The following is a 27,578-nucleotide window of genomic DNA, read 5'->3' as shown; positions in this document are numbered from 1 at the left end:
GCAATTCTGCCAAGCAGCAAATAATTTGTGGGAACAATGGATGGCACCCCATCCATAGTTCTGCACTCTGAAATTACTGGAAAAGCAGGGTTTATCAAAGTATTTTACTTGATAGCCTACTTTTATTTAGTAAACAGAAGTGTGCCAATGGGAAACTACAAAACATTACTGAAAGAAATTAAAGATGGCACAAATAAATGGAAAGACACCTGCATTCATGGATGGAAAGACTTAATGTTGTTAAGATATCCATACTACCCAAAACAATTTACGGAGTCAACACAATCCCTCAAAATCCCAATGGATTTTTTTTCAGAACTAGATAAATTCATAAGGAATCTCAAGGAAGTCTAAATAGCCAAAACAATTTTTTAAGAAAACAAAGTTGGAAGACTCACACTTTCAAAATATATTTCAAAGCTACAGTAATCAAAACAGTATGATACTGACATCAAGACAAACAAATAGACTAACAGAATACACTAGAGAGCTGGGAAATAAACCGTTGTGTATATATATGGTCGAATGGTCTTGGACAAGGGTGACAAGACAACTCAATGAGAAAAAGACAGTCTCTTCAACAAATGATATTGGGAAAACTGGGCATCCACATGCAAAAGAATGAAGTTGGACCCTTATCGTACACCATATACAGAAATTAATTTAAAATGAATTAAAAACCTAAACACAAGATCTAAAAGTATAAAATGCCTAGAAGAAACCATAGAGGAAAAGGTTCATGACATTGGACATGGCAATGATTTCTTGGATATGACACCAAAAGGACAAGTAAGAAAAGCAAAAATAGACAAACGGGACTGCAGCAAACTTCAAAACTTTTGTGAATTAAAAGTACATCACGTTGAAAAGGCAACCTATGGAATGAGAGAAAATATTTGCAAATAATACATCCGTTAAGGGACTCATATCTAGAACATATAATGAACTCTTACAATTCAAAGACAAAAATCAAATGATCTTATTTTTTTAAATGGACAAAGGACTTGAATAGACAGATGATACATAAATGACCAACAAGCATATCAAAAATGTTCAACATCGCTAATCATCAGAGAAGTGTAAAGCAAAACTTCAATGAGCTATCACCTCATACCCATTAGGATGGCTACAGAAAATAACAAGTGTTATCAAGCATATAGAGAAACTGGAAGCCTTGTACATTGTTGGAAGGATTGTAAAATGGTGCAACCACATTGGAAAGCAATATTGGAGGTTCCTCAAAGAATTAAAAATAGAACTGCCTTATGATCCAGAAATTCCATTTCTAAATATATATTTAAAAGAATTGAAATCAGGGTCTCGAAGAGACATTTGAACACCCATTTCCATAGTGGCATTATTCCCAGTAGCCAAAAGGTAGAAGCAATCCAAATGTCCATCAGAGGATGAAGGAATAAACACACGCACGCACACGCACACACACACACACACACACACACACACACACACACACACTAAAATGTTATTCTGCCTTAAAAAGGAAGGAAATATGACATATGCTACAAAATGGATGAATGTTGAGGACATTACACTCAGAGCCAGTCAAAGAAGGACAAATGATACAATGATACTGTATCATTCCACTTTACATAAGATATCTAAACTGGTCAAATTTATAGAAACAGAAAGTAGAATGGTGATTTCTAGGGACTAGAAAAAAAAGGAAGTTGCTGTTTAGTAGGTATAGAGTTTCAGATTTTCAACATGAAAAAGTTCTAGAGGTCTATTTCATGATAATGTGAGTATATTTAATACTTCTAAACTATACACTTAAAATTATTCAAGATAGTAATATTTTTCTCATGTGCTCTTTACCACAGTGTAAAAATAGCTAAAATTAAAAAGTGGTATACCATGGGGGTAGGAGTCAGAGAAATTTTATCCATTCTTAACTAGATGTTTACAGGGAAAAAGGCTATCACTAACAGTATTCATGGTTTCTTTAAGTAACCACTTATACATCTTCTGATTCCAAGAAAAGATAGAATAAACATACTTTTTTTTACTTTTTCCAATACATATGGCTGAAAAAAAACACTGGACATTTTATATATGTGTATACATAATATACAAAAACAGTGGACATTATTATATATATACATATATTTATATCATATAATATTTTGTATATTATATAACTCTGAAAGGTAGAGAGAAGACAGTCTGGCTAGGGACTTCAAGACCTAAGTAAGTTCTCTGGGTTTTGTTTTTGAGTAATACATCCTGGACCCAGTGATGGAGAAGCCAGCAACCCAGAAATACCAATGGCTGCAGACAAAAATAGACCCCAGAAAAGCTCTAGCCAAAGGAACAGAAAGTGGTAGCCTAGCAAGACAGAAATCTTTTAGACAATAACTTCTGTACTTTAGCCAAATGCCACAGGAAAAACCGTGGCCCTACTCCACACCCATCAGCAAAGACCAAGTGCAGAGCCTAGACTTCCACCTTCATCTGGCAGTAAAGAGTCACACACCCTCCTCCCCCTCTCTCTGAGGTAGTTTCAGAAAAGGCTTAGTGGGTATCTGGAACTTTCATCCCTGCTAGCCAGTAACGAAGCCCCCAGAACATGACAGTAAAAGAGCCCATAAGCAATAGCAAGATGTTCTTCTCTCTCCAAGCCAGGGTTCTGTCAGCAGAAGCCTAGGGAGAGCCTGAAATTTTACCCCTGCCCAGTAATAATGAGATGCCCCTATTCCTACCCCAGTATCAGTGAATGGTAAGTGGGAAACCTTGACTCCCACTCCCATCTGGCAATAATGAACTCATGCCCCCATTCCCTCATCAGAGCAGTCTCAGAAGAGACCTGCTAAAACAGAAGATTTAAATAAGATCCAGAGTCTCATAGCATAATACTTTAAATGTCCAGTATACAACAGAAAATCACTCATCATACAAAAAGTCAGGAACATCTCAAGTTGAGTGAGAAAAGACCATCAACAGAAACCAACAGTGAGATAATACATTTAATTAAATCACCCAAGAAAAAAATTTTTTATTAAGTTTTTATTTTAATTCCAGTACAGTTAACACATAGTGTTATATTAGTTTATTAGTTTCAATTGTACAATATAGTGATTCAACAATTCCATACATCATCCAGTAGTCATCACAAGTGCCCTCTTTGATTCCCATTACCTATTTCACCTATCCACCCACCCACTTCCTCTCTGGTAACCATCAGTGTGTTCTCTAGAGTTAAGAGTCTATTTTTTGGTTTGTCTCTCTCTCTCTCTTTTTTTTCTCCCATTGCTCCTTTGCTTTGTTTCTTAAATTCCACATATGAATGAAATCATATAGTATTTGTCTTTTTGACTTATTTCACATTATACTCTGTAGCTCCATCCATGATGCTGCAAATGGCAAGATTTTATTCTTTTTTATGGCTGAATATTCCAGTGTGTGTGTATGGTGTGTGTGTGTGTGTGTGCGTGTGCATCACTTCTTTATCCATTCATCTACTGATGGACGCTTGGGCTGCTTCGGTATCTTGGCTATTATAAATAATGTTGCTAGACACATAAGGGTGTGTATATCTCTTTGAATTAGTGTTTTTGTATTTTTTGGGTAAATACACAGTAGTTTACTACTGGATCATAGGGTAGTTCTATTTTTAACTTTTTGAGGAAACTGCATGCTCTTTTCCAGAGTGGCTGTACCAGTTTGCATTCCCACCGACAGTGCACAAGGGTTCCCCTTTCTTTGCATCCTCACTAACACTTGTTGTTTCTTGTGTTTTTGATTTTAACCATTCTGACAGGTTTGAGGTGATATCTCATTATGTTTTCTTTTTTAAACTTTTAATCTTCATTTATTTTTGAGAGAGAGACAGAGTGTGAGCAGATGAAGGGCAGAGAGAGAGAGAGAGAGAGAGAGAGAGAGAGAGAGAGAGAGAATCTGAATCAGGAGTCAGGCTCTGAGCTGTCAGCACAGAGTCCAATGCGGGGCTAGAATCCCCAGGCTGTGAGATCATGACCTGAGCTGAAGTCAGACACTTAACCGATTGAGCCACCCAGACACCCCTCATCATGGTTTTGATCTGCATTTCCCTGATGACAAGCAATGCTGAACATTTTTCATGTGTCTGTTGGCCATCTGTAGATCTTATTTGGAGAAATGTCTGTTCATGTCTTCTCCTTTTTAAGTTGGATTATTTGGGAAGTGTTGAGTTGTATAAGTTCTTAATTTTTTTGTATACTAACCCTTTATTGGATGTGTCATTCGTAAATATTCAGTAGGTTGCCTTCTAGTTTTGTTTATTGTTTCTTTTGCTGTGCAGAAGCATTTTATTCTGATGTAGTCCCCAAAATTTATTTTTACTTTTATTTCCCTTGCCTCAGGAGACATATGTAGAAAAATGTTATTATGGCTGATGTCAGAGACATTACTGCCTGTGCTCTCTTCTATGACTTTTATGGTTTCAGGTCTCAAATTTAGGTCTTCAATCCATTTTGAGTTTATTTTTGTGTATGTTGTAAGAAAGTGATCTATTTTCATTCTTTTGCATGTTAGCAGACCAGTTTTCCCAATACCATTTATTGAAGAAACTATCTTTTTCCCATTGGATATTCTTTCCTGCTTTGTCAAAGATTAATTGATCATATAATTGTGGGTTTATTTCTGTTTTTTTTAATTCTGTTCCATTGATCTATGTGTCTATTTTGTGCCAATTCCATACTGTCTTGATGGCTACAGCTTTGTGTAATATAACTTGAAGTCCAGAATTGTGATGCCTCCAGCTTTGCTTTTCTTTTTCAAGCTTGTTTTGGCTTTTAGACATGAGTATACATTGTACTTTGTGCAATGCTTTTTCTGCATCTACTGAAATAATCATACGGTTTTTATCCTTTCTCTTATTCATGTGATGTATCCTGTCAATTGATTTGTGAATACTGAACTGGACTTCCATTCCAGGAATAAATCCCACTTGATCATGGTGAATGATTTTTTTAATGTGTTGTTGGATTCAGTTTGCTAGTATCTTGTTGAGGATTTTTGCATCTATGTTCATCAGAGATATTGGCCTGTAGTTCTCTCTTTTTGTGTGTGTGTGGTATTTTTATCTGGTTTTGGTATCAGGGTGATACTGTCCTCATAGAATGAATTTGGAAGTTTTCCTTCCTCTTTCATTTTTTAGAATAGTTTGAGAAGTATAGGTATTAACTCTTCTTTAAATGTTTGGTAGAATTTGCCTGTGAAGCTGTCTGGACCTAGACTTTTGTTTGTTGGGAGTTTTTTGATTCCTGATTCAATCTCCTTGCTGGTAATCAATCTGTTCAAATTTTCTATTTCTTCCTGCTTCAGTTTTTTTAGGTTACATGTTTCTAGGAATTCATCCATTTTTCTAGGTTGCCTAAATTGTTGGCATATAGTTTTTCATAACATTCTCTTAAAATTGTTTGTGTTTCTGTGGTGTTGGTTGCTATTTCTCCTCTTTGGTTTGTGATTTTGTTTGAGTCCTTTCTCTCTCTCTCTCTCTCCCCCTCCCTCCCTCCCTCCCTTATTTTATTTATTTATTTATTTTTTGGTGAGTCTGGCTAGATGTTTATTAATTATTAATAGGTGGTTTTTTAAAAAAGATCAACAAGGGGCACCTGGGTGGCTCAGTTGGTTAAGCATCTGACTTTTGATTTTGGCTCAGGTCATTATCTCACAGTTCGTGAGATCCGAGGCCCACATCAGGCTCCATATGCTGACATCACCGAACCTGCTTGGGATTCTCTTTCTCCCTCTCTCTACCCCTCCCCCACTCATGCTGCTGTCTCTCAAAATAAATGAATAAATTTTTAAAAAGAAATAAATAAAATAAAAAGACCAACAAAATTGATATATCTTTAGCTACAATAGGTAAGAAAAGAGAATACCCAGATAAATAAAATCAGATATGAAAGGAGATATCACAACCAATAGCACAGAAATTAAAAGGTCTATAAGAAACTACTACAAACAATTATAAGCCAACAAAATGGACAAACTAGAAGAAATGGTTAAATTCCTCAATACATATGACTTATCAATAGTGAATCATGAAGAAACAGAAAATCTGAACAGAAGTATAACTAGTAAGGAGATTGAATCAGTAATCAAAAAAAAAAAAAAACTCCCAACAACAACAACAACAAAAAAGTCTAGGTCCAGATGGAATCACTGGTGAATTCTATCAAACATTTTAAAAAGAATTAACTTCTTTTAAAGAATTAACTTTAAGTTCATTCTTTTAATTAACTTTATTCTTTTTAAAAGTAATTTCAGAAGCCAATTTTTCTTAAACTCTTTCAAAAGACTGAAAAGGAGGGAATACTTCCAAACTCATTTTGTGAGGCTGGCCCTACCCTGATGCCAAAACCAGAAAAAGACACTAGAAGAAATGAAAATTGCAGGCCAACATCCCTAATGAATATAGATGCAAAAACTTCAAAAATATGAGCAAACTAAATTCAACAGCATATTAAAAAAAATCATACACCGGGGTGCCTGGGTGGCTCAGTCGGTTAAGCGTCTAACTTCAGTTCAGGTCATGATCTCACAGTATGTGAGTTCGAGCCCTGCGTTGGGCTCTGTGTTGACAACTCAGAGCCTGGAGCATGCTTCAGATTCTGTATCTCCCTCTCTCCCTGCCCCTCCCCTGCTCATACTTTGTCTCTCTCTCTCTCAAAAACGAAATTTAAAAAAACATAAAAAAATCATACACCACAACCAAGTAGGATTTGTCCTGGGATGCAAGGATGACTCAACATATGCAAATCAATCAGTGTGATACACCACATCCACAGAATGAAGGGGGAGATCACATGATTATCTCAACAGATTCAGAAAAAGCATTTGACAAAATTCAATACCCTTTCATGGTGAAACGTTGAGTATTTTAAATTTAAAAAACTAAGGATAAAAGGCCATTACCTCAAAATAATAAAGGTTATATATAGAAAGTCCATAGATAACATCATACCAATGGTGGAAAACTGAAAGCTTTTCTCCTAAGATCAGGAACAAAATAAGGATTCCCACTGTCACCACTTTTACTCACTCTGGTACTAGAAGTCCTGGCCAGAGCAATTAGGCAAATAAATAAATAAATAAATAAATAGACATTTAATCAGAAAGGAAGAAATAAAATTAGCTTTGTTTGTACATGACATAACCTTACATGTAAAAATCCTAAAGACTCCACAAAAATTGTTAGAACTAATAAGTGAATTTAGCATACATTCTAAATATTAAGTTTTTTCAGGATACAAAATGAACATACACAAAATCAGTTATATTTCCATATAATAACAATGAACTATCTGGAAAAAAAATTAGAAAATGTTTCCATTAAAATAGCATCAAAAATAATAAAATACTTAGGAATATATTTAACCAAGGAGGTGACAGACATGTACACTGTAAATGACAAAACACTGCTGAAAGGAATTTAAAGGCACAAATAAATTGCAAGACATCCCATGTTCATGGATTAGAAGACAATACTGTGCAAATGTCCACACTATCCAAATCAATCTACACATTGAATGTGATCCCTATCAAAATCCCAGTGGCATTTTTACAGAAATAGAAAAAATAATGCTAAAATTCATTTGAAACCACAAAGGACCTCAATAGACAAAGGCCCCTTGAGAAAGTAAAACAAAGCTACAGGCCACGCATTTCCTAATTTCAAAATATGTTAAAGTTTACAGCAATCAAAACAGTATCGTACCGGCATAAAGATAGACACATAGACCAATGAAATAGAACATAGTGCCCGGAAATAAACTCACACATATATGGCCAAATGTTCTTTGACAAGCATGCCAAGAGTACACAATGAAGAAAGGATAGTCTCTTCAACAAACAATGTTGGGAAAACAACATTCATATGCAAAAGAAAAATCAGGCCCTTATCTTACACCATACACAAAAATCAACTCAAAATTAAAGACTTCAACATAAGGTCTAAAACTATAAAATGCCTCAAAAAAAGCAGGGGAAAAGCTTCGTGACATTAGTCTTGGCAATAACTTTTTGAATATGACACTAAAAAAAAAAAAGGCACAGTTAACCAACACAAAAACAGACGGGTGGGACTACACCAAACTTAAAAGCTTCTATTCAGGAAAAAAAAAAAATCAACAGAATGAAAAGGCAATCTATGGGATAGGAGAAAATATATTCAAACCATGTATCTGATAAGTGGTTAATATCCAAAATAGGTAAGGAACGGCTACAACTCAATAGCAAAAACAAAAACACCCAAATAACTATTTAACATTAAGCAAAGGATTTGGATAGACATTTTTCCATAGAAGACATACAAATAGCTAACAGGCATATGAAAAGATACTATACATTGCTAATTGTCAGCAAAATGCAAATGAAAACCACATTGCTAATTGTCAGGGAAATGCAAATCAAAACCACAATGCAAAATCACCTCATACTTATTAGGATGACTATTATAAAAAAAATAAAAAATAACTAGTAGTGGTGAAAATGTGGAGAAACTGGAAGCCTTGTGCACTGTTGGTCAGAATGAACAAATGGAATGGCCATTATGTAAAACCCTATGGCAATTCCTCAAAAAATTTAAAATGAAACTACCATATGATCCAGCAATCCCATTTCCGGGTATTTATCCAAAAGAACTAAGATCAGAATCTTGAAAAGACATTTGCACTGCCATGTTCATTGAAGTATTATCCACAATAGCCAATAGGTAGAAATAACCTAAATGTCCTTCAATGGATGAATGGATTTTTTTTAAATGTGGTGTATACATACAAGAGAATATTAGTCTACTATATAAATAGAAATCCTGTCACATGCTACAACTTGGATGAACCTTGAGGATAATGTGCTAAGTAAAATAAACCAGTCACAGAGTCACAGAAGATCATCAAACACTGCCTCATTCCATTTACATAGGTACCTAAAGTAGTCAAACTCAAAGAAACAGAAAGTAGAACAGTGGTTTCCAGGGGTTGGTTCCAGGGGTTGTGCGAAGGGGGAAACGGGGGGGGGGGGGGGGGGGGGGGGGGAGGGTTGCTGTTCAATGGGTATAGAGTTTCAGTCATGCAAGATTAAAAAGTTCTAAAGATCTTCGATACAACATCATGCCTATAGTTAACAATATTGTAATGTACACTTAAAAATTTGTTAAGAGGGTGGATCTCATATTATACATTTTTTACCACAATAAAAATATGCGACATGTGCAGCTAAAACCACTGCTGAGTGGGAAATTTATAGCACTAAATGTTTGCCTTAGAAAGGAGGAAAAGCCTCAAATTAAAAAATATAATTTCCTACCTCAAAAAGAAGTGCAAAATAAACCCAACGGAAGTAAAAGGAAATAACAGATAAGAGCAGAAATTGATAAGATTTAAAACTAGAAATCAGTACAGGGGCGCCTGGGTGGCTCAGTCGGTTGAGCATCCGACTTCAGCTCAGGTCATGATCTCACAGTTTGTGGGTTCGAGCCCTGCATCAGGCTCTGTGCTGACAGCTTGCTCTGAGCCTGCAGCCTGCTTCAGATTCTGTGTCTCCTTCTCTCTCTCTGCCCCTCCCCCGCTCATGCTCTGTCTCTCTTTGTCTCTCAAAAATAAATAAATGTTAAAAAAAATTTAGAAATCTGTACAGAAAATCAATGAAATAAAAGAGCTGATTCTTTGAAAAGATCAATAAAATAAACTCCTAGCAAGATTGATAAATTAAAAAAGAAAGAAGACAAAAATTCATATCAGAATGAGACAGGGGATATCACTGGAGACTCTGCAAACTCCAAAAAGATAATAAGGGAATACTACAAACAAATTCACACATATACATTTACAATTTAGGTAGACGGGACCAATGTCTTGAAAAGTGTAAACACATACTCACCCAATATGAAATAGATCATTTGAGTAGCCCTATAACTATTACGGAAATTGAATCTGCACTTTTAAAACTCCAAAAAAAGAAATCTCTGGGTCCAATGGTTACACTGGAGAATTCCACCAACCACTTAGAAGAGAATTAATACTGATGTTACACAATCTCTTCCAGAAAATAGAAGAGTGAATGCTTCCCAACTCTTATAAGGCCAACATTTCATTGGTACTAAAATCAGACAAAGTCAGCACAAAAAATTAAATAACAAGCCAATATCATTCATGAATTCACACACACAAATCCTTAACAAAGTATTGGCAAATAGAATTCAGCACTATATAAACAAATTTATACACTATATGACCATGTGGGTTTATTCTAGGGATACAAAGCTGGTTCAGTATTTGAAAATCAATCCGTGTAATCCACCATATTGACTAAATAAGAAAAATAATATGGTCATATCAACTGATACAGAAGAGGCTGTTTAACAAAATTCAACACTCATTCATGATAAAAATCCTCAGAAAACTAGTAACTGAAAAGGAATCGCCTCAACTTTAAAAAGAATATCTACCAAAAAAACAAAAACAAAAACAAAAACCCTACGGCTAACATCATACTTAATGCTGAGAGACTAACCACTTCTTCCTTAAGATTGGAAACAAGGCAAGCACTCACCACTGCTATTCAACACAATACTGGAAGTCCTAGACAGAACAATATGGGAAGAAAAATAAATAAATAAAACGCCTATAGAGTAAAAGGGAAGCAACATCATTGTCCCTATTTGCAGATGACAAGATAGTCTACAAAAAAAATCCTAAGAAATCTACCAAAACAAATAAACAAACAAATAAAAACAACCTCCTAGAACGTAGTCAGGAAATTCAGCAACAATGCAGGGTACAAGCTCGTCATACAAAAATCATTTGCATTACTAGCAATGGACACATGGAAACCAAAATTAAAAATACAATACCATTAGGAGTCACTCAAATAAATGAAATAGTAATAATTCTCAAAAACTATGTACAGGACTTGTATGCTGAAAACTACACAATGCTAAAAATGACACAATGCTGATAAAAGAAATGAAAGAAAATCTAAATAAATGGAGAGATATTCACCGTTCACGGATTGGAAGGGTCAACATAGTAAAGATGTCAATTCTCCCCAAATTGATATACAGGTCAAATATAATTCCTATCAACATCCTAGCAAAAATATTTTTTAGATATAGGCGAGATTATTCTAAAATGTATAGGAACAGGAAAAGAAACAAACGATATTGAAAAAATAATAAAGGAGGAGGAATCACTCTACCCAACTTTCAAATTTATTATAGAGCTATAGTAATGAAGACTTTGGAGTACGGCAGAGTGACAGACACATAAACAGACACATGAATCAGAACAGAAAACCCAGAAATAGGCCTATTCGAATTCAGCATACTCATTTTTTTTTTTTTTACCATGGTACAAAAGCAATTCAATGAAACTGAAACAATTGGATAGCCATAGTTTAAAATGTTAATCTCAGGGCACCTGGGTGGCCCAGTCGGTTAAGTATCCAACTTCAATTCAAGTCATGATCTTGTGGTTGTGAGCTCAAGCCCCACATTGGGCTCTCTGCTGTCAGCACAGAGCCCACTTTAAATCCTTGGTCTCCGTCTTTCTCTGCCCTCCCTTGCTCGCGCGCACGTGCTCTCTCTCTCAAAAATAAACATTAAAAAAAATTTAATCTCAACTCAAACCTCACACTATATACAAAAATTACAAAAAAAATGGATCATGGACTTCAAATGTAAAATGTAACTATAAATCTTTTAGAAAAAACCTAGGTAAAATCTTTGAGATCCAGGGCTTAATTAAGTGTTATACATAACAACAAAAGCATAATCCATAAAAGAAAAAAAATCGATGAATTGGACTTCACCACAATTACGTTCTTGCTCTGTGAAAAATCCTATTCATAAGATGAAAAGACAAGCCACAGACTGCTACTTGCAAATTACACATATGACCAAGCATTGTATCTAAACTATATAAAGAACTCTCAAAACTCAACAGTTAAAAAAAACAAACAATGCATTTAGAAAATGGGCAAAGTACATGAAGAAACATTTCATGGAAGAAGATACAGGGATGGCAAACACACAAAAAATGTTCACTATCATTAGCCATTAGAAACATTCAAATAAAATCATAAGGTATCAAGCACTATGCACCTATCAGAATGGCTCAAATAAAACAATGACAATACCAGTACTGGCAAGGATGCAGAGAAACTGGAACTCTCATACGCTGCTGATAGGAATGCAAAATGGCATAGCCACTCTGGAAAAAGTCTGTCAGTTTCTTTAAAAACTAAACATATACTTACCATATGACCCAGCAATTGCTCTGCTGGGCATTTATATCACAGAAATGAAAATTTAGGTCCAAACAAAATCCTATACTCAAGTGTTCATAATAATTTTATTTATAGTAGCCCCAAACTGGAAACCAAAATGTCCCTCAATAGTAGAAGGGTTCAACCTAACCCTAATTTTGGTATATCCAAAGCATGGAGTACTTCTCAGCAATAAAAAAAACAAACTATAGATATACCTATCAACTTGGGTGGATCTGAAGGTCATTTTTATGAAGTAAAAAAAAATTGGAAAAGTTACATATTTTATGATTTCATTTGTATAAAATTCAAAAAATGACAAAATTATACAGAGAGAGAACAAATTAATATTTGTCAGGGGTACAGACAATGGCAGTTAGTGGTAGGTGTGACCATAAAAGGGCAGCTTTCTAGTGATGGAATATTTCTGTATCTTGATTGCTGTGATGGTTACACAAATCCACTCATGTGATAAAGTAACACAAGACTGTGCACACACATCATTCCAGTGTCAATTTCCTGCTTTTCATATTGTATTATGATTATATAAAATGTCTGGGGTAAACTGGAGGAAGAATATATGGAGACTTTTTGTACTATTTTTACAACTTGTGAGTCTTTTATTATTGATAATAAAAAGTTAAACCACTTAGAAGGCAAATAACTCAGAAAGAAGAAAGTGGAAGCTAAAACCCAAGGAACAAATAAATAAAATGTTTTATTATAACAGCCAGTTTTATGAAGGGATAGATTTTAATTTTTTTTTAATGTTTATTTATTTTTGAGACAGAGAGAGACAGAGCAGGAACAGGGGAGGGGCAGAGAGAGAGGGAGACACAGAATCTGAAACAGGCTCCAGGCTCTGAGCTGTCAGCACAGAGCCCAACGCAGGGCTCAAACTTACGGACCGTGAGATCATGACCTGAGCTGAAGTCGGACACTTAACCGACCAAGCCACCCAGGCACCCCTGAAGGGATAGATTTTAAATGGGGAAGGTTTATATAGGCCAGTGACATGCAACACCAAAGACATTTATCTGTAAGATCAAAACGTGTTTAAAAAATATTAGGGGTACCTGGGTGGCTCAGTCAGTTAAACGTCCTAGGTCATGACTTTGCTAGTCTGTGGGTTCAAGCCCCATATCAGGCTCTGTGCTGTCAGCTCAGAGCCTGGAGCCTGCTTCGGATTCTGTGTCTCCCTCTCTCTCTGTCCCTGCCCCACTCACACTCTCTCTTTATCTCTTAAAAATAAACATTAAAAAAATTTTTTTAATATTAGAGCCACAGATTAAAACGTCTCCTCTTAAATCAGGCAACTGTCAATTATGTTTGCAATAAGCCACATAAACGAATTACATCTTTAAACAATGAAAAATGAATTGCGAAGTACCTTCATGCCAGTTGTTCAAACTTTATCCAGTAAGTGGTAGGGATGGAGGAGTTTCATTCTGGTTAACCCAGAATATATCCCTGAGACTATTATATGGTTAATTGATTCACATTCACCCTGTGTAAGGTATCCTCAGGTTTGCTTCACTATAGAATATTTTCATTTCCAGTTATGCTATGAAAAGAATATTTGCACTGAGTAAAATATTTTGTGATACTTATCACCTTTCTAATTAGAAAGGAGCACCTGGGGGGAAATTAGCTCTCTCTGCACTGTCCAAAATGATAACCACTAGCCACATGAAGCTGTTTAAATTTAAAATAATTAAAATTAAATAAAGTTTAAATTTTAGTTCCTACACATTTCAAGTGTTCAATGTGAATAGTGGCGATTGTGAAAATTAAAAAAGGGAAACATCAATAAAATGTAATCAAGAGGCTAGAAGGGGAGGTGTGTCAATCACAGACCCCCAACAGGAAGAGACCTATCTTGTATTCCCATCAGAAAGAAGCCTATACGTTACTATCCCAGCAGGAGGAAGAACGATTTTCTCCTTGGGTGGAACCAGACCAGCCAATGAGAGACTCACAATTCAACCAGTAAAAAGCCACTACACTTCAAACTCCCAGGTTACCCCAATGGACTTTTTGCTTAGAACAGCTCCTACCAACTCCCCCCTTTTCCTCTACAAAAAGAGCCTTCCTCTCTTTTGTTCTCCAGATTTGCCTATGGTTTTGCGGTAGCTTGCATGTCCTGAATTGTGATTCTCTGCTATTCCTTAACAAACCTATATTTGCTGTTAAAATCACTGCCACTTTTAAAGTTAACACTACCAAACTAGAAGAGCATAGATACAGAACTTTTCCATCATCACAAACAGTTCTATACAACAGCGTTGCTCTAGAGTGTGAAAAACATGTCATTTCCCTACAATCAGAGGTAGAGTTACAGCCCAAAGAGCTACAGGAATTAGTATTGCATCATCTGAAGTTTTCATTAATACATAATTTCATCTTTAGCAATACTGAGCAGTATGTTGCAGTATGTTCCTGGATTTCAACTTTAGCTCCAACTTTTACTAAATTGTGTGGCCTTAGGCATGTTAGATTACGTCAATTCTCTGAACCAGCATTCTCAGTTTTAAATAGGCGGGGACTAGAGGGACAATAGTACCTACCTCATAAGGTTGTTGTGAAGGATTAAATGAGATAAGACCAATAACTGACACAGGTGATCTATAAATGTTAGTTATCCTTAACATTATTAAGTCCAGAAGATGAATTTGGCATGTTTTAGGACCTACAATCTAGGTGACCAGTAGAAAAGCCAATAGGAAACATTCAATCATAAGAGCAGCAAGGGAGTCAGTCCCAACAGGGGCCTCTTTGACTCTTGATAGATAAACAGTAACCACATTATTCCTTCATAACTTGGGGCCAGAGACAAAAGGGACCTTCTCCCTTATACATCTGTTTATCTTTCAGCTTTCAAAAAGCCAAGGGGTACCTTACCCTTAGCCTTAAGGGACTCAGAATTGAAAGTTAACTGCCATGTTGCATCAAAATTTAAAAAAAAAGAAATAAAAATAAATAAAATAAAAGTACAGCACATCATCTATAAAAGATTACCCAAACAAGTCACTCAGTAGGAGAGGTACTTCGAATTGTTTTTCCAGCTGTTTTTAGCAATCAAATCCAATTCCTTGATGTATTATTAAGGTAAAATGTTACTATATTCACTCTTGTGTGAATACCATACACCAAGCCTGCTGTATTTCTGTAATCAACAAGATAAACATTTACTGAATACCTACTACATACAGGACACTCTTACTCTACATCAGCCCATCAGCAAACTAGCATCTGGCAGGCCAAATGAAGTCCACTTGTGTTTTTTTCTATTGTAAACAAGGTAGTAATGATTTTTACATTTTTTAACTGCTGGGAAAACTGCCCTCAACCACTATTATCAAACACTGAATGGCTCTGGAAATTAGCTTTTGCTGAAGACTTGATAATGTTCCTTAATCAATCCAATCTAAAATAACAAGGCAAACAGCCTTCTTTTTGAAAGTTACACTGCAGGAAAGTCATTTCAACAACTAACCTTGTTTGAGTAAAAAGCAATGTCCACATGCTTTATACACTTCCCATGCTCTCACAAGTCAAAACAACAAAGTCACAATGAGATACCACTTCACGCCGACTAGAATGGCTATAATAAAAAAGGTAGACATTAACAAGTGTTGGTAAAGATACAGAGAAACTGAAAGCCTCATGCATTGCTGGTGGGAATGTAAAATGGTGCCGAGGTGGTAGAAAACAGTTTGGCAGTTCCTCACAAAGTTAAATAGAGTTGCCTTGTGGCCCAGCAATTCTACAAGTAGGTATGTATCAAGAGAAATGAAAACATGTCTGCACAGAAACATGCACACGAATGTTCATAGGGAAGCATTATTCATAATAAACAAAAGGTAGAAACCACCCAAATTCTCATCAACTGATGAACCAATAAATAAAATATTGTAAAACCATACGATGGAATATTATTCAGCCACAAAAAGGAACAAAGTTACTGATAAATACTAAAATTTGGATAAATGTCAAAAACATGCTATGTGAAAGAAGGCCGACACAAAAGACCACATATTGTGTCATTCTGTTCATGCGAAAATCCAGAAAAAGAAAATCTGTAGAAAAAGAAAGTATTGGTTGCCTAAGGCAGGGGGTAGAAATGGGGAGTGACTGAAAATGAGCACAAAGTATCTTTCTGGGGGGATGGAAATCTTTTAGCTAAAACTGCAGTGAGGGTAACACAACTCTAAATTACATTAATAATAATCAAATTGTACATTTTTTAAAATTTTTTTTTGTTAACGTTTATTTATTTTTGGGACAGAGAGAGACAGAGCATGAACGGGGGAGGGGCAGAGAGAGAGGGAGACACAGAATCGGAAACAGGCTCCAGGCTCAGAGCCATCAGCCCAGAGCCTGACGCGGGGCTCTAACTCACGGACCGCAAGATCGTGACCTGGCTGAAGTCGGACGCTTAACCGACTGCGCCACCCAGGCGCCCCCAAATTGTACATTTTTAAAAATGCATAACACCAAAAGCATGGCCTACAAAAGAAAAAATTATAAATTGGACCTCACCAAAATTCAAAACTTTTGCACTTCAAAAGACACCATAAGAAAATGAAAAGACAAGCAATAGACAAGAAGAAAATATCCACGTATCATCCATCTGGCAGGGACTTGTATTTAGAATACATCAACAATTCTTACAACTCAACAATAAAAAGGTAACAAAGATCATAACTCAATTCAAAAGTGGGAAAAACATATGAACAGACACTTCACCAAAGAAGATACACAACTGACTCATAAGCACATAAAATGATGTTCATCATCATTAATTGTTAAGGAAATACAAATTATAACCAGATGAGTTATCATTTCATACCCATTTAGAATGGCTATAGTAAAAAGACAGACAATAACAAATGTTGGTGAGGATCTGGAGAAACAAAAACCCTCATTCATTGCTGGGGGAAAAACAAAATAGTGCTGCTGCTTTGGAAACAGTTTTGCAGCTTCTTAAAAAGTTACACGTAAATTTGCCATATGTTCTAGTAATTCCACCCTTAGGTATCTACCAATAAGAAATGAAAACATATGTCTACAGGGAGACCTGCACACAAATGTTCTTAGCAGCATTAGTCATAATAGCCAACAACTGGAAACAAACTATTAACTAGTAAGTAGACAGACAAAATGTGTCATAGCTATAAAGTAGAATACTGTTTGGCAATAAAAAGCAATGAAGTATCGATACATTCTACAATAAGGATGAACCTTAAAACTATTATGCTCAGTGAAAGAAGCCAGGCATGAAAGACCACATATTGTATGATTTTATTTAGATGAAATCTCAAAAAAGGGAAAATTTATAGAGACAGAAAGTAGACCAGTGGTTACCTGGGGCTGGGAGTGGGAATAAGAATTAACTATAAATAAGCATGAGGGCAATCTTATTGGGAGAGTGAAAATGTTCTAAAACAGATTATGGGGATGGCTGCACTACTAAGTAAAGTTACTAAAAATCATTTGATTGTACATTTGAAGTGAGTGAATTTTATTCTATGTAAAAAATATTTCAATAAAGCTGTTAAAAATAGGAAAGGAACAGTAAGGGAAACTGGGTGAAGGGTACACGGGAATTCTGCTCTATCTTTGCAACTTTTCTATAAAACTAAAGCTATGCTGAAACTTAAAAAGTCAAATAAAAGTTAACAAGGGTATGTTTGTCGGTTGATATCAGTATTTGGCAGTACCTATCAATGTGAAGAGACGTTTACAAAGATGAAATAAAAAATCTCATTACGGATCAGCATTAACAGATGAACATTTGACATGATTCTTAAAATGGGGAACATTGACTGTAATCCCCAATTAAACCAAATGTTACCCCCCCCAAAAGAATTCCATTATTCTTATTAGTAGTTCTGTATTACAAAACAAGTACTCAACTATTATTTTATTTTTGGATTTCATCAAAAAACATTTGTTGAAATTTGTTTTCTGTCTTGTTATATACGTGCCTACAAATTATCCTCAATTTTGCCTTTTGGCCTGCAATACCTAAAATATTTACTATCTGGCCCTTCACATAAAGTTTGCCAAGCCCTGCTCTACACTATAACAGGATACATACAAACATTATCAGTCTCTTTCTTGAGTGTATTCTTATCATTACCTAGTTTTGGCATAACACCCTCCTGGATATGCCTATAAAGGATAAGCCTTGCATCTCTTCTGCTATGGCACTATTTGGGATTTCCATAAATAGAAACACTATTAGCTTAATATTTCTAGCAAAGCCTCCAGGCCATCGTTGTTATCATGACACTAAAGGGCCAACACCATACCACAATATCAAGACTCTCATCGAGTTGTGATGTCACCAGGCCATGGACTCACCGAAGTCAATTAGATATCAAGTGGCTCTTACGGCCTCACACCCTGCCTTTGGCATCACCCTGGCACATCACCTTACTATGGAGGCATATGCCATCACTGCTGTGACAGAATTCTGCCCTGATGCCGCTCCGCCAATATGTCAGAATAATTAACCCCTACTTCTTTCCACTCCTTTGGTGGCGGCAGAGAGGGGGAGGGTAGCCACAGCCATCCGCACAAGCTCAGGAGGTAGTCCTCAGCTCCTACTGTTGTCCCTTCCGCCTGCCACTGCAAGTCACAGGGCCCCCGTGGGACAGGACCTTCAGGCTCCCATAACTCTCTTGCCAGGACCCCGTACCCGTTTCTCGGGGCCGACTCAATGGCCCAACAGTGACCACCCACCCCGGTTCCACACGAAGCCGCTCCCCGTACCTGACTCCATTCTCCAGCTGTCATCCTGGGCCAATTCCACCGGCCACTTGACTACGGCGGCCGCAAGGACCCTGGGACTTGTAGTTCCGCACTGCTAGGGGCAGAGCCGGCGACCGCCGCAAAGGCGCCTCCCTTCCCGGAATTGCCCTCGAACTGCAACTCCCAGAGGCGCCCCGCGGTGGGAAAGGGGCAAAGGCACGAGAAAAATCAGTGATTGGTGGAACTCTGTCGGCTCTTTTGATTGGCAGTCAAGGCTGGGGACGTGAGGCGGTCGTTGGTCCGGTGTTGCACGGAGATCCTGGAAAGGCGAAATGGAGGGGTGTGTATCTAACCTAATGGTCTGCAACCTGGCCTACAGCGGGAAGCTGGAGGAGTTGAAGGAGAGGATCCTTTCTGATAAATCCCTGGCTACTAGAACGGACCAGGTAAAGGAGTTCTGGGGCCTCTCCGCAGGCTGCCGTGTCGACCAGACCCAACGTGGCCGCCTGGCCTGGCCCAGACGGAGGCCGGTTCCGTGAGGGCCAGATCCCCGCCCCCACCGCCCCATCCTTCCCCGGGGTCACCTCAGGACTCGGGATCGGGCGGTAGGAGCTAGCCCCGCAAACCTCTAATATTTGGGGGAAGAGGAGGCCCATACTAAGCACGCTAAATTTTGGATATTTCTAGAACGTTTACCGCGTTTCTCAGAAATGCCTACTCTTTGAGATACCCGTGAGGAGGAGATGGAAAGCTTTTTTTTTTTTTAATGTGTTTGTTTACTTTTTCTAGTAAATGTATACAATGAAACATATGTAACCGAAAGCCAATTCTCTGGAGGGCAGTTTAGTAGGATCTGGGGATAAGGTCGAGTGGAAGAAGCACACGTTGTTAAAGTAACCCTGGATCATGCGTCCGGTAGCATTGTCCTACGAATACTCAGGAGAGAAGTTTACGTGGGGCTTTCAGAACATAGAATGGCAGGACCTGATTCAGTCTCCCTCAGAAGAGTGAATGTTGTAATTGGAAAGGTTTTGCAAAGGAGAGAAGGTTGGTTAAACCTTGAAGGGTGAGTGAGATTTTCTTAGAGGGTGAAGGGGCATTCTTAGGCGGAGGCGGAACAAAAGTGAATGGACTTTGGGAAATCTGCTCTTCGGCTCAAGGGACCCCCATGCTTTCACCCTGCGTTTCTAGAGAGATTCACTGTGACCTCAACAAGCCAACAAATATTTATAGATTGCATTCTACATGACAGGCACCCTGCTAAGCACTAGTCAGACAGCATCATATACTTGTGAATCCCCATTTTGTGTCTTTGAGAAGAGTAGAAGTCAGGAGACTTTACTCTGGAACTTTCCTTTATTGCTTAACCTGAAAATGGCCTTATCTTTATTTAGTTTACTTTCATTATGATCTGATCGTTTTTAATACTTTTAATTTAACTTAATAATGTCAAATGAAGTTTTAATAATCTATTCATCAAGTCAATGGCATAAAAAAGAGGGAAGCTATTCAAGATCAAGAGACTTAAGAACCAACAATCCTATGCAAATTATGGGCCTTGTAAGGAGCCTCATGGAAGCAAAGCAACTGTTAAAAAAACATTTGGGGGACTACTGGGGAAATCTGAATACAGACAGCTTTAGATGTTATAAAGGAGTTAGTGTTAATTTTTATTGGTGTAATAATGGTCTCATAGCTATTTTAGACAGCATCCTTCTTTAGATACTGAAATGTTTAGGGATGAAAAGTCATAATATTTAGGATTTGTTTTTTTTTAAATGTCATGGAGGAAACTAAGTGAGGCAAATATGACAAAATACTAAATCTAGGTGATAAACATATGGGTTTCTATTATATTCCCTCTATTTTTATGTGTTTGAAATTATGTTATAATAAAGTTTGAAATACCACATTCTTTTCCATAGAGCTAAGAAATACAGCCGTCACTGCAAAAAGGAAATTCCCTTTGAGAGAAATGACTAACTCCTAGCTTATTATTTTTTAAAAGCAACGTTGCTGTCTAATTTTGTGGGTAGCATGATTTTTAAATGATTATGTGGATAATCTCAACTAGTTGTATAGACATTTCTTTCCCATAAGATTCATTTGTTCTTGGGGGGCCTGAGTGGCTCAGTTGGTTAAGCGTCTGAGTTCAGCTCAGGTCATGATCTCACAGCTTGCAAGTTCACCCCTGCATCGGGCTCTGTGATGAAAGCTCAGAGCCTAGAGCCTGCTTCAGATTTTGTGTCTCCCTCTCTCTCTGCCCCTCCCCTGCTCTCGTGCTCTCTCTCTGTCAAAAAAATAAATAAACATTAAAAAAATTTTTTTTAAGATTTTTTTTTTTTACCAGAGTATCTATAAATTTTGTGTCAGACAGGGGTTTGTGTTCCAGCTTCACCATTTAATAGCTATGTGACCTTGGACGAATTGCTTACCCTGAGGATTCTTAGTTTCCTCATCTGTAAAATGGGGCTCATGTCCACTGTACAGGATCATGGAGATTAAATGAGATGATGCTTGCAAAACTCCTAGTGCAGTGCCTGGTATAAAAGAACATAAATAATATAACAGTAAATAGCCAAAGCTTTTTTTCTGCCAAGCCTTGAAATCAGTTTCTTGCTCTGCCATTTTCATGGCTGTATTCTGCACAGAATTACACCTGTCAGTGGATTCTCCTCCATGTGACTAAAACCTTGGTGTCTCTTACAGCAATAAGTAATATAGTTTAAGGACCTGAGGGTCCAGGGCTCTCTACTTCTTGTTTCCAAACTGTAGGTTTGCTGGCCTCAATATTAATTTTTTATGCTTTCTTACCTTCTATTTCATCTCAAGAATGTTGATCTTCTCACTTCTCTGTTTCCCGTGCAGGACAGCAGAACCGCATTGCACTGGGCCTGCTCAGCCGGACATACCGAAATTGTTGAATTCTTGCTGCAACTTGGAGTGCCCGTGAATGATAAAGATGATGTGAGGACCAGGCAGAGTTGATAAATGCTCAAGTTATCTGTAGCCTCTAGTCTAGTGTTCACTGAAAACTGAGTATTAAGTTCACAAACAAAATTGAAACCTTTATGACTAGACAGTCACAGCAAGGGGCCCTGGTGACCAGGCACAGGACTAGAGGTTGCCGTATTTTAGAATGTTCATTCTGCCATTCAAACCCTGGAGGTTAAGGTTAACACGCAGATTAAGGCTATAATACTACAAATCCTTTTAATTATGTTGGGAAGTTGTGGGGGGGGGTTGTTGTTGTTTTTTTTGTTTTTATTTTGTTTTGTTTTTGGTGAATACGACCTGAATACTTAGGGCTTGGATATCCTTTTGTTGTTATAGAGAGATTTATTGTAATGATATTGGCTCTATTAAGATAAAACTTGTGTGGGGCGCCTGGGTGGCGCAGTCGGTTAAGCATCCGACTTCAGCCAGGTCACGATCTCGCGGTCCGGGAGTTCGAGCCCCGCGTCGGGCTCTGGGCTGATGGCTCAGAGCCTGGAGCCTGTTTCCGATTCTGTGTCTCCCTCTCTCTCTGCCCCTCCCCCGTTCATGCTCTGTCTCTCTCTGTCCCAAAAATAAATAAACGTTGAAAAAAAAATTTTTTTTAAGATAAAACTTGTGAAGAATAAGGATGGAATTTTTTGTAGGCAAAGATTCCTCTTCAAGGATACTCACTGAAATAATACTTATAATAGCCAAGAAATAAAAACAATTTAATGCAGGAATGGTTGAGTACAGTATGAATATCTCTACAATAAAATAATATGCAAGCAATAAACATAAGAATCCAAAGAATAACGTGCAAAATCTCACAACAAAACGATAAGTGGACATTGTGGGAAATGCAAACTCACAGAACTTTATATCCTGCCATCCCAATTTGAGAACATATTATATATATATATATATATATATATATATATATATATATATATATAATTATTTCTGTGTTAGGGGATTATGGGTGGTTTTTTTCCCCTCTTGTATGCATCTACTGCCCACATTCTCTGCAGTGCTTAATGAGGGAAAAAGAATGTTATTTTCTTAAACCGTTCACACACAGCTTTGTGTAAACCTTACCTGCATGCTAGTATTAATCCGTGTGCATTTCCTCTATCACCCTACCCCCCCCCCCCCCCCCCCCCGTTTTTGTGCTGCCTACCTCTTTCACAGGCAGGTTGGTCTCCACTTCATATTGCTGCGTCTGCTGGCCGGGATGAGATCGTAAAAGCCCTTCTGGGTAAAGGTGCCCAGGTGAATGCAGTCAACCAAAATGGCTGTACTCCCCTACATTATGCAGCTTCCAAAAACAGACATGAGGTAGGGTTCCATTCCTTGGCTGCCGTTTTTGAGTTCTGAAGCTGTCTATGGCCACAAACCGATGCCTGCGTTGTTTTCTCCTCCATTGGTCCAGATTGCTGTCATGTTACTGGAAGGCGGGGCTAATCCAGATGCGAAGGACCATTATGAGGCTACAGCAATGCACCGGGCGGCAGCCAAGGGTAACTTGAAGATGATTCATATCCTTCTGTACTACAAAGCATCCACAAATATCCAAGACACTGAGGGTAACACTCCTCTGTAAGTGACAAGTAGCAGTCATTTGTATTCTCCTTGACATTAGCCTTCTTGCACTAATTACACATCGTTTTCTTTTTTTATTCTGCTTGGAAATGTAATACATGTGTATGACCAAAAAAAAAGTTGAAAGTACACAGATGTGTGAAGATGAAAATTAAAATTCCCTATGTCATTTTTTATATATTTCCTCCCATTCTTTTGTACACAAATGTACATATTTAAAAAAATTTGTTTGCAAAATTAGGATAATGCTATGTACGTAATTATATCTTGTTTTTTTAACCTAGTATATCATGAGCATTCCCAATGTTGCTATTTTTAAAATGTTTTTCAATGGCCATATGCAGTTCCACTTTATGGATGTGCCAAAATTTAATCACTCCTCTTCCTGCACATTTAAGCTTTTTTGGGTTTTCCACGAGTATAAATAATGCCACGTTGACCAAAAATCTCTGGCCCTCTTGCTTATAATTATCTTAGTATAGACTCTTAGAAGTAGGATTGCTGAGTCAACAAATACACACATTTTAAGAGTATTGCTAGGTATTACCACGTTGCTTCCAGAGGAATTGTATCATTATACCCTTCCAGCAACAGTTTGAGGGTGCCTATTGCCCCCTCACCAACACTAGAACTATTCTTTTGTTCTATCAGACATGTTGCCTCGTAGTTATCACTTATATTTTTTCATTTTCAGGGAGGTTAAACGTTTTTTAATGCCTTCAACTAATTAGATTTCTTCTCTAACTTGTACCTTTTTGGGTTCCTTTCTCTGTTTGCTTTTGGGGGATTAAATTATTTTTAGTGATTTTTTTTAAGCTCCCTTGATTGACATACTAAAAATGTTAACCTGCTGTGTTACTTGAAACTTTTTTTCCCAGTTTGTCCATGTTCATTATTGTTTTAAAGAACAGAAGTTTTTCAACTTCTAAGCAGTCAAACCTAGTCATCTTCCCTCAGGAATAGAAAGTCCTTTCTCACCCTGAAGTTAGTTAAATACTTACCTATATTTTATTATAGGCTTTTTTTTTAACATTACATTGGTTTTGGTTGACAGTTACTGTTACTGTCAAATCCATCTGGAATTGATTTACATGTGTGACTTGAGGCCGTCCTCTGCCTTGGTATTTTTTTCTGCATTACTTGGCTACTTTTCTTCCTTATTGGGTGGTGACTTTTTTGAACCAGAAATTCTATGAATCTCCTTTTTAGTCTAAAGTGAGATTCAGTTCTTTTAAGTACCGTTTTCTTAACTCTTAGTTTTTTTTTAAGTTTTTAAAATGTTTATTTTTGAGAGAGCAGGGGAGGGGCAGGGTGGGGGGGGAACACAGAAGATCTGAAGCAGGCTCCTTGCTGACAGCACACAGCCCGATGCTGGGCTGAAACTCATGAACGGTAAAATTATGGCCTGAGCCAAAATCAGACGTTTAACCGACTGAGCCACCTAGGCACCACTTCACTCTCAGTTTTAAAAGTCTTTTCTCAGGGCACCTGGGTGGCTCAGTCAGTTAAGTGTCCGATTCTTGCTTTCAACTCAGGTCATGATCTCACAATTCATGGGTTCGAGCCCCACATGGGGCTCTGTGCTGATGGTGCAGAGCCTGCTTGGGATTCGGTATTCCTCTCTCTCTCTCTCTCTCTCAAAATAAATAAATAACATTTAAAAAATAAATACATAAATAAAAATCTTTTCTTTAGTCCTGAGTGACTCTGTTTAGAAAGACTTGCAATTTCTAGCTCTTTTCTCCATAACAAGGAGGAACCCGAAGAGTCAGGCAGGAAAGGGTCCTGGGAAGAGGCTAGGATTGAGGGATAGCTGGAGACTGTTTACTCAATTCAAGCTTAGCCACTTAACCAACTATATCAAATACTTACATTAGGTAACTTGGAGAAGTAAATTAACCTTCCTGAGTCTTACTTTCCTCATCTGTAATATGAGAAGAATAATTCCTTCCCCACTACATTGTTTTGAGGCTTAAATAAAATAACATGAGATGTGCCTAACACCCTGCCTGATAAACTGTAAGTGCCTGCCAAAGTTTTCCCCTCAGTTACTGCTCAGCTGTGTCATCACAGGCAAGGACTCTAACTTCTGTCACAGTTTCAACTGTAAAATGGTGATAATAGTACTGTGCTGACTTACAAGTGGATATAAGGATCAAATGAGGTAAAATCTTTTAAATGGTTCTTTGAAAAATTTAAACCACACAACTTGCTATTAGCCTGTTATACAGATTGGGGCTTTTCTAAACTCTAGCCCTGAATTATTGTGTGCATTCGGTGTAAACCACCCTAATCTCAGGGGCGCCTGTGTGGCTCAGTCAGTTAAGCGTCTGACTTCCGCTCAGGTCATGATCTTGTGAGTCTGTGGGTTTGAGCCCCACATGGGGCTCTGTGCTGACAGCTTGGAGCCTGCTTCAGATTCTGTGTCTCCCTCTGTCTCGGTACCTCCCCGACTTGTGCTCGCTCTCTGTCTCTGAAAGATGAATAAAACTTAAAAAACATTAAAAAACTAAAAATTTAAAAATTAGAAAATTAAAAAACACCCTAATCTCCTTAAAACATGGAAGTTGCTCTTAGGCTGGCATTTCGATCCCTTCTTGTTCTGTAATATGTCCAGAATTATGATTTATGATCGGGTATTACAAGGCCGTTCCACTGAATTTTAATTTACGAGCGGTCCTTCCCAGGCAAATTGATTTTCCTTTCCTGATTAAATACCCTGGTACTATACTCCCTAATAATGTGCAGTTCAGACCATGTATCAGGAAATCCTCATCGTTACATGGAGCTGGTAGGGACTAATCAGTCTTTGTGGTCTTCAATTCCAGACACTTAGCCTGTGACGAGGAGAGAGTGGAAGAAGCAAAACTGCTGGTGTCCCAAGGAGCAAGTATTTATATTGAGAATAAAGAAGAAAAGACACCACTGCAAGTGGCCAAAGGTGGCCTGGGTTTAATACTCAAGAGGATGGTGGAAAGTTAAGCAGCTCAGATTCATTCTTCCTGTGTGTGTCTTGTGCTTGTCCCCAGTGCCCTGGAAGCTAATGTACTCGTGCCCAAGGCACCATCTGAAGATGATGGAGGTCTTCTCTCATCTTCAGTGTCCTATAAATCTGTCGAGTATCGTTCCTGCTGAGGTGTTTGGTCTAAGCTTGCAACTTGCTTTCCAGGCATAGATTAATTGTTGAGATTGTTTTACTCTTGTTGTGTATGATTCTGTACTGAATCTTGGTTAATTTTGAGTAAGCGATTCTGTGGCTGTTGTGAGTCTTTGGCACCCTCCCGCATACTCTCGAGTCCCCTGTGAGGCAGAACAACCCCAGTAGCACCAGGCCATTTGTCCCACCACGAGTTCCTAGGGAGGTTTTCGAATGTTCCCCCTGTCTGGTCAAAACACATCCTGACTTGTCTCTCAAGCTCACTCAGAAGCCTATACCAAATATTTGTTTTTCTCAACAGTACACTGCAACTTTATTTTTGTTACAGGAGGAATACATATATATTTTAAAGGACCAAATTTTCCGTTGGAGGGCATGCTACCCAAGTTAGGAATTCATAAACACTAAAATATAATGAAAAATAACAGCTTGTGTACCCATGCATCTTTTTAATAAGCCCTTTTCTTCCAAAATAAAATGTGTTGTTTTTAAAAAGGGAGTTTCAAAGTACCTATATTAAGTCACCGTCCTGTACTGCAAAGAAATGTCAAGCTTGTTACATGTAACAAAAATGAGTTCTGATTTGTATTTCAAAAACCAAAAATAAAATGTTAGAATCTTCCAGTTTTTCTTTCAAATCTGTTAGAAACTCATGCAAGCCTTAAAATCCTTCATAAAGACATTTCTCGCTTTTGCCGACTCCAAAGTCCATAAAATTCGTGAAGTTTGAACTGCCACTAAAAATCTTTAAAAATACTCATCTTCTGAATTGCTAATTAAATGTGGAGCAAAAGAAAGTAAGTGGAACCTTGAGTTC

General features: G+C 37.5%; 2 protein-coding genes across 3 annotated transcripts in view; one reads left to right on the top strand and one right to left on the bottom strand.

Annotated features, from left to right (window-relative positions):
• The window catches only part of ATG4A (autophagy related 4A cysteine peptidase), a 56,909-nt gene extending 37,715 nt beyond the window's left edge, over positions 1–19,194 (bottom strand). Inside the window, exon 1 of the mRNA XM_004000782.4 lies at positions 19,048–19,194. Within this exon, the coding sequence (XP_004000831.1) occupies positions 19,048–19,057 (10 nt within the window). The 5' untranslated portion in view covers positions 19,058–19,194. The remainder of the gene's footprint in view (positions 1–19,047) is intronic.
• Positions 19,195–19,288: 94 nt separating this feature from the next.
• Positions 19,289–27,385, top strand: PSMD10 (proteasome 26S subunit, non-ATPase 10). 2 transcript variants are annotated; one of them, XM_004000781.5, is made up of 5 exons: positions 19,289–19,472; positions 21,895–21,993; positions 23,194–23,340; positions 23,435–23,522; positions 26,433–26,575. In XM_004000781.5, the coding sequence occupies exons 1-5, from the start codon at positions 19,359–19,361 to the stop codon at positions 26,438–26,440; spliced, it is 456 nt and encodes a 151-aa protein (XP_004000830.1). In that variant the 5' UTR covers positions 19,289–19,358; the 3' UTR covers positions 26,441–26,575. The 2 variants fall into 2 exon arrangements, with proteins under 2 accessions (XP_004000830.1, XP_004000829.1); XM_004000780.6 differs by having other exon boundaries at positions 19,290–19,472; positions 23,435–23,601; positions 26,433–27,385.
• Positions 27,386–27,578: the final 193 nt, after the last annotated feature.

This window comes from Felis catus, chromosome X (genome assembly GCF_018350175.1).
Source record: "Felis catus isolate Fca126 chromosome X, F.catus_Fca126_mat1.0, whole genome shotgun sequence".
Taxonomy (NCBI): domain Eukaryota; kingdom Metazoa; phylum Chordata; class Mammalia; order Carnivora; family Felidae; genus Felis; species Felis catus.
Note: the sequence above shows the minus strand (reverse complement) of the source record. Positions and strands in the feature narration are given on the sequence as shown.